Source organism: Simochromis diagramma, unplaced genomic scaffold (assembly GCF_900408965.1).
Source record: "Simochromis diagramma unplaced genomic scaffold, fSimDia1.1 OVJJ01000545.1, whole genome shotgun sequence".
In the NCBI taxonomy this organism is placed as follows: Eukaryota; Metazoa; Chordata; class Actinopteri; order Cichliformes; family Cichlidae; genus Simochromis; species Simochromis diagramma.
Window position 1 is genome coordinate 7,151,930 of NW_024387371.1, and position 13,189 is coordinate 7,165,118.

Below are 13,189 nucleotides of genomic sequence, written 5' to 3' on the forward strand. Positions count from 1 at the left end.
ACATGCAAAAGTCACAAAGAAAAGCCCCAGCCCGATAAGCCCCTTTTCCATTAGTACCTACTTGGATGGACTCGGCACAGATCGGTCATGTATCGCCACGGATCGCCACGACTCAACTCGGATCGACTGGTTTTTCATTACAATCCAGTACCACCTAGTGTGTGTGGTTGTTGTCATAGTAATGCTGCAGAGCATCCTGTGCCATAATTATTATGCGACATGAATGCTAGAACAAAGGTGGACGTTGATGCAAGAATATGCCTGCTGCTCGAGCTGTGGTTTTCGTTAGACTCGGGGGACCATGGCTTTGTTTTTTGTAGCCATTTCCCTTGTTCCCTCAAAAATGGCGGTTTTGATTTTTTTGAGATCCTCTCAAGACTCATCGCTACTGACCAGCAAATCGGTGGCATGGAGTCTGATGATGTCACATTTTAGTACCTGCTCAGTATGCTTGGAACCCCAGCCAAGCAGGTACTAAACAGGCACCTGGTACCAGGTACTATGACTTAATTGAAAACCCCCGAAAACTGTGGTTAACTGTGTTGAGTTGACCCAAGTAGGTACTAATAAAAAGGGGGCTATAGTGGAGACAAACCCCGTTGCTGTGGAGAAATTGTTCATTTTAACACTTCATTTAAAACTGGTAACCATGTAATAATTTTGTTTTATTGTCACAAGTCGTGGATTACTCAGTTACACTCTGCCCAGATCAGCTGTTTCTTGTGTTTGTGGTGTTCTAAACATATGGCACCAAGTTGCACAGTGCCCTCTGGTGGACAAACTATTGAACATTAACGCTTGTAACATGGTTGAAGGGTGTTTCTGCCATTTCTTCTTTACTTTTTAAATTTTAATTTATGATAGATCAGATATCAGTTGATCTTGTCATCACTTTAGCGCTCCTCCTCCTCATTTTGTTCACACCCCAGATAGCTTTCCTCAGGATGTCGTTGACAGCTGTGAAAAAAATTCCTCGTCTTTGTATGGTTGCCTGTGATTTTACAGTTGTGACTCATTAGAAGAAATAAATGTTGAAGTGATATTTTCACACCATTGTTTGGCTTTTGAGAAAATTACAGCAGCACCTATTTAGCATTTGTGAACAAGTCAGTGGGAGCGTGAGACTGTAATTGTGAGATCAAAGACAGCTCGGCTGCTTGTTATCTCATTGTACTGCAGCAATCACAGTTAATGGGACGGTTAGCACAATATTTGCATTTTGGTTCCACACTTATAGTCTCGTAGTGAGTGTTTCTCCGAGACAGAAACTGAAGTGTGAAAGCTTTTCCATCTCCTGAGTGGGAGCAATCAATAGGTCCTTTCCTTCCTTCACCATTTAAGGGAATTACACTGCAAGCAGCGTGCCAAAGAGGGGGCAGATTGTGTTGTGCTGATGTTTGGAGATGTGGGTAGTACTGACAACTTCAGTACTGATAATCCACTGATCCCCTGCAGAGATGGGATTAAGACTCAATCTAATCAGAACAATCTGTCGATCTGCCTCTGAAGTATCTATCTACAGCTGTGGTCAGAAGTTTGCATACACTTATCATGGGCATGAATTTTGTGGTAATTTGGGGCTTTTGCTGATTTCTTTAAAGTGATTTTTCTTCAGAGTGGAATGGTTGTACAGCTTACATCTATAAGGACTTAAAAAAACAAGAATTGGGTGCACAGGTTTTCTCTAATCCAAACAGGCTTAAAAGTAAACATACAGGTTCAATTTATGCACTCACCTCCACTAACATTTGATCAAATATCTCTTAGAAAGTTGCAAATCGATCAATACTTTTTGTAACCTGCTTCTGCCATAAGTCTGGCTGGATAATTGACCTTTTTTTCTTAGTAGAGTTCATTCAAACTACCGTGACATTGATGCCCGTGACAAGTGTATGTAAACTTCTCACCACCAACTGTAAGACTGAAGTATTAAATCAATGTGTAAAAAAAAAAAAACCCAAAAACTCTTGAGTCTTGATAATATCAACCTCTATCAACATGCTGCAGGTTGAAACATGCACATGGATAGAATTTTATCTGTCATCATGTTTTGGTTGACTAAAATCAATGTTTGTTTGCCTACATCTAGCCTGTTGTTCCGACTCATTACAGTCATTCACCCTCTATCTATGCAAAAAGATAGTAACAGATAGTCAGGTAAACACACTGCTCTTTATTTTAGCAACAACAACATCATGAAATCATCTCCACCTTCTTGTTCCATCTTTTTTTTCTTGCTCTGAACAGCAACAGTCTGGCATGACCAGCTTAAGGCTTTTAGATTCTAGCTTTTGTGTTTGAGGTACAGCCCCACCCAACTCCTGCCACAACAAACTCATTTTATGGTACATTGTGTGGTTGTTATTGATGGATTGAGTTAGCACCATAATCAAAGCCTCTCTGGCTTTTTTTTTCTTTGACTGCAGCAGGCGTGGTAAAGGTGCTCTGTGGTCTTTTTTTTTTCTCTTTTGTTTCTGCCATCTGGGAAAAACCAGCTTAAAGGACGGTGTTTACAACAAAACTGTCATAGACACAGCTTCAAATTATTTAAATGGACACGGCAGGACTCTCCCACATACACCCATACACATGCTGGTATGTGAGCTTGCGCGCGCGCGCACACACACACACACACACACACACACACACACACACTAGCACACACACTAGCACACACAAAAGTCAGAAAATCTCTCCTGTGTGACTATTCTATAGAAAAACAACCCTGATAAAAGAAAGGAAGGTAAAACTTTATTTTATAAGTCCATTAATTAAAAATAATTTCCTCAAAAGATTCATGTAAAATGACTTTAATTCAGTGTAATTTGTCACTAATTATAGTTAAAAATGGACTGTGCTGAACAGTCCATTTTTAACAATTATTTCAATTCGGGTGGTGCTACTTTCAGCAGCTCCCTAATTCACGGGGTCGTGACAGGAGGTAGTGCTGCATGTTTGATTTGGCAGATTTTATATGCTGGATGCCCCGCAACCACAAGGGTCCGAACTGGAAAGCTTTAATTTGTTAGGTGAATTTGTAAACTGCTATTACACTGGGGTAAATTGTAATAAAAAAAGGGCTCACTCACATCTGATATCTGGGCAAAGAGTTCCAGTTACATGCACTGATCACTGTTTTACGCAGGTGACTTTAAAATAAAAGCTTCTAAAAAGCTAAATCCTCTTCAGGTGATAGTTGACTGCAAACCCAGTCCTTCTTTCGGTCTCCACATGCACAGTTTACAAGAATGCATCCAAAACCTTCAGGAGGTCAACAAAACGTGTAAAGCTGTTGGCAATTTGTCTACAAATACAAAAACACTGTTTACAATAATTAGCGTAGAATGAATGAATTATATATACTAAAAAAAACTGTAAAAAACTGTAACGGGTGGACTGGAATTCACGTGGATGTAACTTTGGCTTTACTCAAAAGAATAAAGTCCCTTTTTCAAATATCTGCCCCTTACAGACAAAAGAAGAACGACTCTGGATTTAAGTAACAAGTACAATATTTCCACAATTTACAAGGGTCCTGTGATTTTGCTTAGTTTTCTCCAAGCGCTCTCTTTCTTTCCTCTTTATATAAAAGTGAAGCTGAAGATTCTCAGCTGCCCACGAATGGCACCAAAAAGCTTTGTCATCACTTTCTGATTGTCGTCAGCAGAATTAATTCTTTGGGAGACTCTCGGCCAATAGGCTTTCACAACACAGCGCAAAAGGAGTCTGTTTTGTGAACAGAGGCAACAGTCTGTTTGCCTCTGTTCACATCTCTGCTACTGTAGCAGTGATTTCCTCAAACCAGACTATGCACCATGCACCAAACATGGCCTTTCTCATTTTCAAGGAACACAATAAACAGCCCTAGGAGGAGCACCAGCATCCAAATTTCCCAGATCCTAATAGGATTGTGCTCTAGAGTGATGTGTCAACACACACCCAATTAACAGGGGGTATGCCCCACACCCTATAAGACCCAAAAGATCTGCGAAGAGGAGTTAGACAAGTGATTTTAATGCTGTGCTTTAATATGTTCACTAAAATTTCTCTGGATGTTATTAATCTGCTTGTGCCAAACTACAAAACTAGTCCTAAAAAGCTTTTGAGGAAATTATTAGGAAATCACAGACTGGCAAAATAAAGGGCTACCAAAAGTACTACATGCCTGTACCATCAGTAATATCAAAGCTATTCTGTTAGGAGTCTGGAGTCTGCAGCTATTTTTTAAACACTGTTCAGACAACAAAATATGAATACAGTACAAATACAGACAGTGCTGTCCCTCTGCAACAACTTCTTCATTTTACAGTATTTTACATGTAAATTATCATCTGTCCTGTTTTGTTTTTGTTGTGGAAGATGGATGCAGTATGAAAATACAGCTGTTGAGTCCTGTAAAATGCAGTGTTCAGTACATACACATTCTGGAGGAAGGTGCATCTTGTTATAATAGTGATGGCATGTCCCCAAAATAACAGATTGCTTGTAAACACGCACATAGCTTACCTTAAAAACAAAAAACAAATATAGTGTCACAGGAATGATGACAATCCCACTAACAGCATGAAAATGCTCAAAGCCTTGTCACAAATAATCACATTTTCAACTGTTTTTACATTCAACTCAAATGTTGCTTTTGATGTGCCCTTCGGATTAGAAACAGCATTTTCAGAGACTCCTTCAACATGAGTGAATAGCTATGGAAAATTGTGATTCGGGAGACCACTACCTGTGCATAAGATGGTGTTTAAAAATGCAGTGCAAGTCTACCTACTCACTCGGTGATGTTTGAGTTTTAGCTGCCATAAATAATCATGCATGTTGAAGGCTTGTCTCTGTTGTCGACCACCTGACGAGGATTTGCTGAAGCACCTTCGCCGAGGAGGACTTTCTGCCTCTGACTGATAACAGCTCCACTTCTCTGCCTGCCTGTGATCCTCTCTACCTTCCATATCTTTCTGTAACACATCCTGACCTGAGAAATGATACAGAAACCAAAATATGCACCGTCACCAGACAATATCGCAGAATCTTGCCCCATGTAGAAAGTAAACACGCAACACTCCATCCCCTGCTGTGGCTGTTTGTGGCCAGAACAGAGAGCCGTTAAAGTAAGTGTGGAGCTAAAACTGACCACTCAGTGAGAGTCATCCTCCTGCCATTTTTATTTAAGGCAGGATGTCCACACAGGAACAAGCTGAGTCACAGCACCATCGGCGCATTACACGGTGGTTTCGTACTCCATCACTTCTTTGGGAGTGCCCAGGCAGCGGTACTGAATCCTCGGTGTAACGGGGGCAGCACTCTCGAGCACCAGGATGGTTTTACGCAGCCGACGGTCGATGAAGTGAGCGTCCCAGGCGGGGTACTTCTTCCTGGGCAGGTCTATCCGGATGACGGGGCCCTCTGTCCTGGGTGTGAGGTGAGGCACTGGGGTCTGAGCTCCCCGAGGTGGCCGCACCTTAAACACATCCCCATCTATCCCCGGCTCTCTGTCTGACCCTTTAGTTCTCTGAAGGGTCCTGGGAGGGCTGCTTACCAGGTCAGGAGGGAGGCTGGAGGCTGGCGAGGCCAGAGCCTCCACGGGCACTTCCTTCTCCACTATGTAACTCCACCCTGAAACTGCACCGTCAGGGTGCAGCAGGCAGTAATACACAAACATGAAGAAGGTGCCCAGAGCGTAGCTGCTGGCCACCACGCACACCATCATGACAGCGTAAAAGTCTGAGGTACTCTGGCGCTCGCCAGTGCTGCGGTACAGGTACCAGAAGGTGGTGAGCGCCACATTCTCAACAAACACAGTGAGACTGTAGATGAGCATCCTGCAGCAGGTGCGCCCCTCTCTGACGCTGAACCAGCAGAAGATATAGACAATACCCACCATCATGTTATAGATGATTTCCTCCCATTTGGACATGCAGAAGTCCGTTTCGCCTTGAATGATCCAAAACGTCATGATGCACCAGTGGGCCACGATGAAGATGCCAAAGTAAAGCTGGAACACGGAGGCAAAGAGGGCAAACGCCAGTGTGCGAGCTCCGATGGTAAATAAGTGCCACAGAATCTGAACTATCACTGCATTGTAGGTCATGGGTAGCTTATCGTCTCGGGAGTCCCTCAGGACTTTCTGGTAGGAGGAGATCATCCAGGCGAGGGATATCAGTGAGGCAGAAGCTGAAAGCCCTGGGGAGAGAGCGGAGAAGAGGGAGGAAGAGAGACAGAGATTTGGCAAGAGGAGTAAGATGGGATGGAAATGGCTGTGAGTTAACTGTCTCACCATGTAGCACAGAAAGAAAATGCACTTCCTTCATCTCAGTGGGAGCCTGATTGAGGCGAGCTCAAGTGACTCATCGCTCACAGCGTGCGTACAGTGTGGGCTGCAGACTCATGACTGACTGATGTGATCATGTGCATGATGGCTGTGGTGATTGGTCGTTTTGGGGGCACTTACCCTGAAGGGGCAGCACCTGATTGGCCCGGATCATGATGGTGAGCTGCAGCACGAGCTGAGGGGCGCTCTTCAGAAAGGACTCCAGAAGACGAAGCATGCTGATATCAGCGCTCTCAAACATCATGCGCCAATAGTAGTGACGCCGCTCTGGGTCTCCGTGCCAGCGGCTCTGCACGCCCAAATACAAGGCGTGGACATACCTGAGTATCAGAGGCAGATATATTTCAGAAACTTTCAGCGGTGCATTAGTTTTTGTGAGATGGAAAAGGGAGATTAGGCTTTAATGCTGTGCTTCAAAAACTTTTGGACATCAAACACAGACTCTCAGAAGTCATAACTCATTATTCCAAACTCTGGGAGCCGTCAGTACTTCTTGCCAGAAAGCTGGTTACTTGCCCCACTGGGATTTAGATTAAACTGAAACTGAACTAAGCAGCTCTGTGGTTATAATTTTAGTACAGACATCAGAGGGGGGAATGTGTGAAGCTTGTCTCCAGTCTCTCTTCAAATAAAATAAGTCCAAGGAGTTCAGAAAAAGTAAAATACGAGGAGCTGCGGAGAGAAAAGAAATCCAAATAAATGCTCTCAACGCAACCTTCAAGGCTGAAGGTTAGAAGGGAGAAAAGAGCTCGCTGCAAATCCTTTGTTGAACTCTTGAGCTTTTGCTGACATGTAGTCCCACCTCCATTCGTTCTGCAGTGACCTTGTATAGGCACCAAACAGGATGCTGCAGAAAAGCACACATATTTCTGCACAAATGTGTTTGCACTATGCAAATATACAGAGTGTAAACGATTATCGCTACAGAGCATCTACATGTTGGAAAATCACCGGTGGTTGTCACGGAGGACTGATGCTATAATCGCCTCAGTAATTGCCTCGGGGAGAAGGGTCAGAGAAGCCCTATGTCAACAAGCCCACTGAACCACAGGGGAGATTGTGTAACCCTTTTTTTGTTCTGGTCCCTGCTACACAAAGCGTGCCTTGGGATGGAACAGACTGGGAAAATAGAGCATATGTGCAATAACGAGGGTCAAAGACTCCGCCACACAAGAGGACGCACACACACACACAAACAGTGTCATCGCACGCCCTGTGTGTGACACGAGCCCGTATCACATCTCAAGCGCACTGACATTCAATTCTGGTAGCCGGCCCAAATTGATCCCGGTTCACCTGACTAATTGTGTATCAGTGACGGCTCATTCCTGAGTTAACAGCTGAGGGTAAAACACACAGCGGTAATCCTCTTAATGTGCAGACACGCTGGTCTGAGAGCAGCAGCAGCAGAACGGCAATGAACGGGGCACGCACAACAGCTTTAATGGCATTACCGGTAATTCTGTGCCGCCACAATGTTTTAATGTGATCCAGGACACGCTCTCTCACACTAGTCTCCAGGAGGAAATAAGGAATCAATATATGTTATTACCCATAGGGCTGTCTAAAGAGGCAGGAAGAGCGAGAGCGAGAGAGGACAGAGATTATGCAGGCCTACGGATAAATCAAACAACTGATTTGCATCTTTCTTTCTACAACAGCCCGAAATGTCTGCAAAACACAACTTGTCTTTGAATGTAATTTTGTCTAACTGTCCACCTACTACAGTTTAGATGAATGGCTCCTCCTGGCTGGCAGCAGTTCAAACCTGTCAAAGCCTATCAGGGCACTCCAAGCTTGAGCACCGACTCACCATCACTGCTTGAGTAGCTGACCTACAGACCTACTGCCATCTATTTGAGAGCAATGCCAAAGTGTACACCGGTTTGTTTTTAGCGCCCAGTAATTAAACATGTTTGGGTATGAACATGGCTCGCAGGGAAAAAAAACTGTTGGGAGGTTTGAGAATATGGATTTTGCAAACATAAGAGCCAGAGCCTCAAGGTAGGAACTAAAAATACACCAAACAGTGATAGAGAGGCAAGTATCACTGTAAATGTGAAGCAACTCTCCTGACATTTATGACTATCATCCTTCTTCTTGAGCAGTCAGGCTCCTTCCTCCTACTGAAAAGACAAGAGGATTTTTCTTCCTTCTTGTTTTCCTCCCATTTTTACTTCATTTGAAGGCGATTGGTGTGGATGAGTTGGTGATTTTCAGACAGATGACTGACCTAGAAGCCAGCCAGGGGGTTGGGGGAGTGGAAGGGTGGAGTCTAATTCTGCCTTTCCATGGTCGTGAAAGACGTCAAACAATACAAAAAGATATTCTGGCATTTTGGGCGCAGTCCTCCCTGAATGATTAGGTTTCATAACTACAGGGAGTGATGCTGTGCTTTGAAAGACCCCCCCCCACACACAGCCACAATGTGTAGTCCCCCCTCGGCTCAGATCACGCTTTGAGTATTCTGACTTACCTCCAGACCTGTGCCAACTGAAAGATGTGAATGAGAGCCTGGAAGAGCCAGACGAAGACTCTGCAGCACCCCCGGGCTCCTCCCCCGGTGCCCGGCCCTGGCAGCACCTCGGCCGCGGCAGAACGGCCAGCGCCCCGCTCGCCGCTGTCCTTGGTGCTGATGTCGCGCTCCGCAGCTCCCGACGCTGCCACCACGGCGGCCGCGGCAGTGCCGCTTTCCACGGTTTCCGAGAAATCGTAGGCGAACCATCGGAAGCTCAACACTTGCACGACCACGGACGGGACTATCACAAAGACCAGAGTCAGTACAAACTGCGGGTAGTACTTCCTTAGGTAGTAGTCCGCGGCCAGCCACAGGTCTGAGGCCCCGTCCGCGAAGAACACCAGAAGGGCGCACAGCGTCCAGCAGCAGTCCGAGAGGGTATAGCGCTGCTCGGCGGGACGGCGCTGGGGAGTCCGCGGGTCCGACCTGGAGGGGCACTCGGGTGGGATTGCGTTTCGGAGAGAGACGGGTGCACCGTCAGATTTCGCGGCCATATTTGTTGTAGGGAAGCGAGTAAGGGATGGGAAAATGATGGAAGGGGGGGAGGGGGGTCGCCCAGCCTGTCGGTCTGTAGACTATGAATGCGTGTGGGAGAGAGGGAGGGAGGGGAAAGGAGGCAGGGAGGAGGGCCAGAGTAGGAGAGAGAGAGGGACAGAGGGGGGGAAATCATTGCCGCTCCTCAATCATCGGAGATCATATAGGAAAATGAGATTTTAAGCGGTCTGAGCGGAGATTTCTCTCCATCAAAGGGAGCTGAGCTGTTCGGTTACAGCGGGTACTTTGGGTTTGTCCGTCCACAAATCCAGGAATTTATTAAAAGACAGAAGTGGGAGAACTACAGAAATAGTTTACTCGACACAAAGTAAAAATAATAAAGCTGAAGAATAAATATTACAAATAGAAGTTTCACATTTTAAAACTGTAAAACTGTAATCTGTAACATTATAAATTACTAACACATCATAGTAGCTTAATGTTTCCTAACCAGGGTCCCCTAGAAGCTCAAAGAGGTCTCATAGCATTCACAAAAAGAATACAGAGTCTGCCTTAATTTTTTTAAACATTGCTTATATGTGTGTGTAAAGTGCATTAACTGTATACAAATGATGGTCCTGGGTCTAAGAAGCTAAGGGAGTGCAGAAGTGCCTTTAACCTGCATTCCTTTAAATGGCCAGCAGGGGGCTTCTGCTTCCAAAAACAGTCCAGTTAAATAGAAGTCTGTGAGTTTTCTGTTGAGTTTATGTTCTCAATCGCTGCTTTCAAGTCATATTTAATGCAAAGTGAGGTTTATTTTGCAAACTATGGTTATTTTTTAGAGTCAAAAAGGGTGATAAAGCAGAGAAGCTGGCAGAGTATCTTGTGCCGTGTCCCTGGGGTTCTTAGATCCACTCTCAACAGGTCTACTTTCAGAACAACTAAATGGTGAGGACAAAAACACTTCACTGAAGGCTACATTCACCCTTTTATAAACAGGCTGAACTATAAATGAATGGCTCAAACTTACCCAGTGTAAATGGTGCGGGAAATAATTATTTGATCCCTTACTGAATTTGTACAGTAGTGGCCAAAGGTTTTGAGAATGACACAAATATTGATTTTCAAAAAGTTTGCTGCTTTAGTGTTTTTATATCTTTGTCTCAGTTGTTTCTGTGATGTTTTGAAGTAGAATTACAAGCACTATATAAGTTTTAAAGGCTTTCATCAATATGTTTATGCAAAGAGTCAATATTTGTAGTGTTGGCCCTTCTTTTCCAAGACCTCTGCAGTTTGCCCTGGCATGCTTTCAATCAACTTCTGAGCCAAATCCTGACCGATGGGAACCCATTCTTTCATAATCAATGCTTTGAGTTTGCCAGAATGTTTTGTTCCCCGAGCCACTTAATTATCACTTTGGTCTTATGGCACGGTGCTCCATTATGCTGGATAAGGCGTTGTTCTTCACCAAACTGCTTTTGGATGGTTAGATGTTGCTGTTAGAGGATGTTTTGGTTCCATTCTTTATTCAGGGCTGTGTTCTTTGGCCAAATTGTGAGTGAGCTAACTCCCTTGGACGAGAAGCAGCCCCACACATGAATGGTCTCTGGATGCTTTACTGTTGGCATGAGACAGGACTGATGGTGGTGCTCACCTTTTCCTCTCCAGATAATCCTTTTTCCAGATGCCCCAAACAATCAGAAAGGGGCTTCATCAGATAAAATGACTTTACGCCAGTCCTCAGCAGTCCACTTCCTGCACTTTTTGCAGAATATCAATCTGTCCTGATATTTTATTTGCGAGGAGTGGCTTCTTTGCGGCCCTTCTTGACACCAGGCCATCTTCCTAAAGTCTTTGTCTCACTGTGCGTGCAGATGCACTCACACCTGCCTGCTACGTTTCCTGAGCAAGGTCTGCACTGGTGGCACTCCCGCAGCTGAATCATCTTTAGGAGACCGTCCTGGTGCTTGTTGGACTTTTTTGTTTGCTCTGAAACCTTCAATTTCAACTGAACTTCAATTTCGGTGCAGTCTTAGTAGCAAAACCATCCTTGCCTGTGAAGCCTTTTTTATGCAATTCAATGATGGCTGTGTTTCTTTGCAGGTAACCAAGGTTAACAGGAAGAACAATGATTTCAAACATCAGCCTCCTTTCATCACCTCCAGTCTGGTATTCTAAACCAGTCAGCATGACATAATGATCTCCACCTGAGTTAACGACAAGATTATTGAAATGATCTCAGCCAGTTTTTTGGGGATTTAGTTCACTGTCAAGGCAAAGACGGACTTCGCAATTCATCTGATCACTCTTTATAACACTCTGGAGTATTTGCAAATTACTATCATGAAATTGGAAGCAGCAAACTTTGTGAAAACAAATATTTGTGTCATTCTTAAAACTTTTGGCAACAACTGTAAGTTTGCTCACAAACCAAGAAATGAACAGTCTCTAATTTTTATGGAGAGAAACAGAAAATCAACCGAAACTCCAGAAAAAACACGACACAAAAGTTATAAATGAATTTGCATGTCATTGAGTGAAATAAGCATGTGATCCCCTACAGCCCAGCCACAATTCTGGCTCCCACAGGTTGGCTGTATGCCCACACAGATTAATATCAATCAATTACAGATATTCCTGATCTTATCTTTTTATGTGTATAAAGCACACCTGTCCACAGAATACATTTCTTCCATTTCAACCTCTCCACCACCTCCAAGGCCAAAGAGCAAGTCTGTAGACCTACACGGGGCTGAAGTGGACTACAAGACTATCAGCAAGAACCTTGGTAAGACAGTAAGAGTTGTTGGAGCAATTAGGAGCTTGTTTATGATCTGGAGGCAGTTGGGACCATAGTCACCAAGCACATCACTGGCAACTCTGTAATGGATTGAAATCTTGCAGTGCCCACACGGTCTCCCTGCACAAGAAACCATGTGTACAGTGTGTAAGTTTGCCATTGAACATGTAAACGATTCAGAGGCTTGACCTCTAGGATTTTCTCCTGGAGAACTGCTGCTCACTGGATATTGTTTTTCAGACCATCTCTTTAAACACTGGAGATGTTTGTGTGGGAAAGTACTGGATAAGCAGTTTTTGAAATACTTGGCCCAGCGCATCTGGCACCAACAACCATGCCGCATTCATTTAGACATGTGGATGTGCTCACGTCTACATGCCTAAGTGGATTGGGTTGCTGATTGGCTGATTAGATATTTGTTAACGAGCTGCTGCAAAGGGTACGTAAGAACTGGCCTGTGAATGCATCATGGTGGTCACGTACTGTTTTTGTTACTTAATTATTAAAGCCACCACCCCAAGGTGGAGCAGCTGAGTTCTGTCTGCTCATCATCTTAATCAGTCTCGATTCTGCTTTTTGCTGCCTTCAATTCATACCCTGTCTGTCTGTACGAGTTCCTCTTTCTCTGCAGCTTCCTCTCAGCTCAGACCTCCTCTGGTGACTCAGTCTGAGGCCGTCATTTCTGCTGACAGGAAACACTCAAGTTACTCTTTTAGCTCTCTGGGAGATATCGATCTTCACACTGCTCTATTCGTGACCCAGAAAACCAGAACTTAACGAAATGCACTGTCAACTCATGCTGCTGTGGATAAAACATATTTGTTCATATAATGTGACTTTGATCAAATCAATTATTTTAAAAAGTGATTTCATAACCAATTTTCCACAGCTCATTTGGGTCCAGAGGGCAGCAGTATAAGCAGATGTGTCCAAACTTCACTCCCAATCTTTTTGTTAAACACCAAAAACATGCTAAAAGGACAAAAACCAAGACCAAAACTAATGAAAATGTACTAAAATTTAATCATTCATAAAAGCTGGAAAATCATCTGTGACAGGGTAACAC

General features: G+C 44.1%; 1 protein-coding gene across 1 annotated transcript; it reads right to left on the bottom strand.

Annotated features, from left to right (window-relative positions):
- Positions 1 to 2,466: 2,466 nt before the first annotated feature.
- On the bottom strand, positions 2,467 to 13,003 carry xkr5l (XK related 5-like). Its single transcript, XM_040008213.1, has 3 exons — positions 8,808 to 13,003; positions 6,452 to 6,651; positions 2,467 to 6,183 (listed from the first exon to the last, which is right to left on the bottom strand). Exons 1-3 carry the CDS (start codon positions 9,341 to 9,343, stop codon positions 5,222 to 5,224), a joined length of 1,698 nt encoding a protein of 565 aa, XP_039864147.1. The 5' UTR covers positions 9,344 to 13,003; the 3' UTR covers positions 2,467 to 5,221.
- Positions 13,004 to 13,189: the final 186 nt, after the last annotated feature.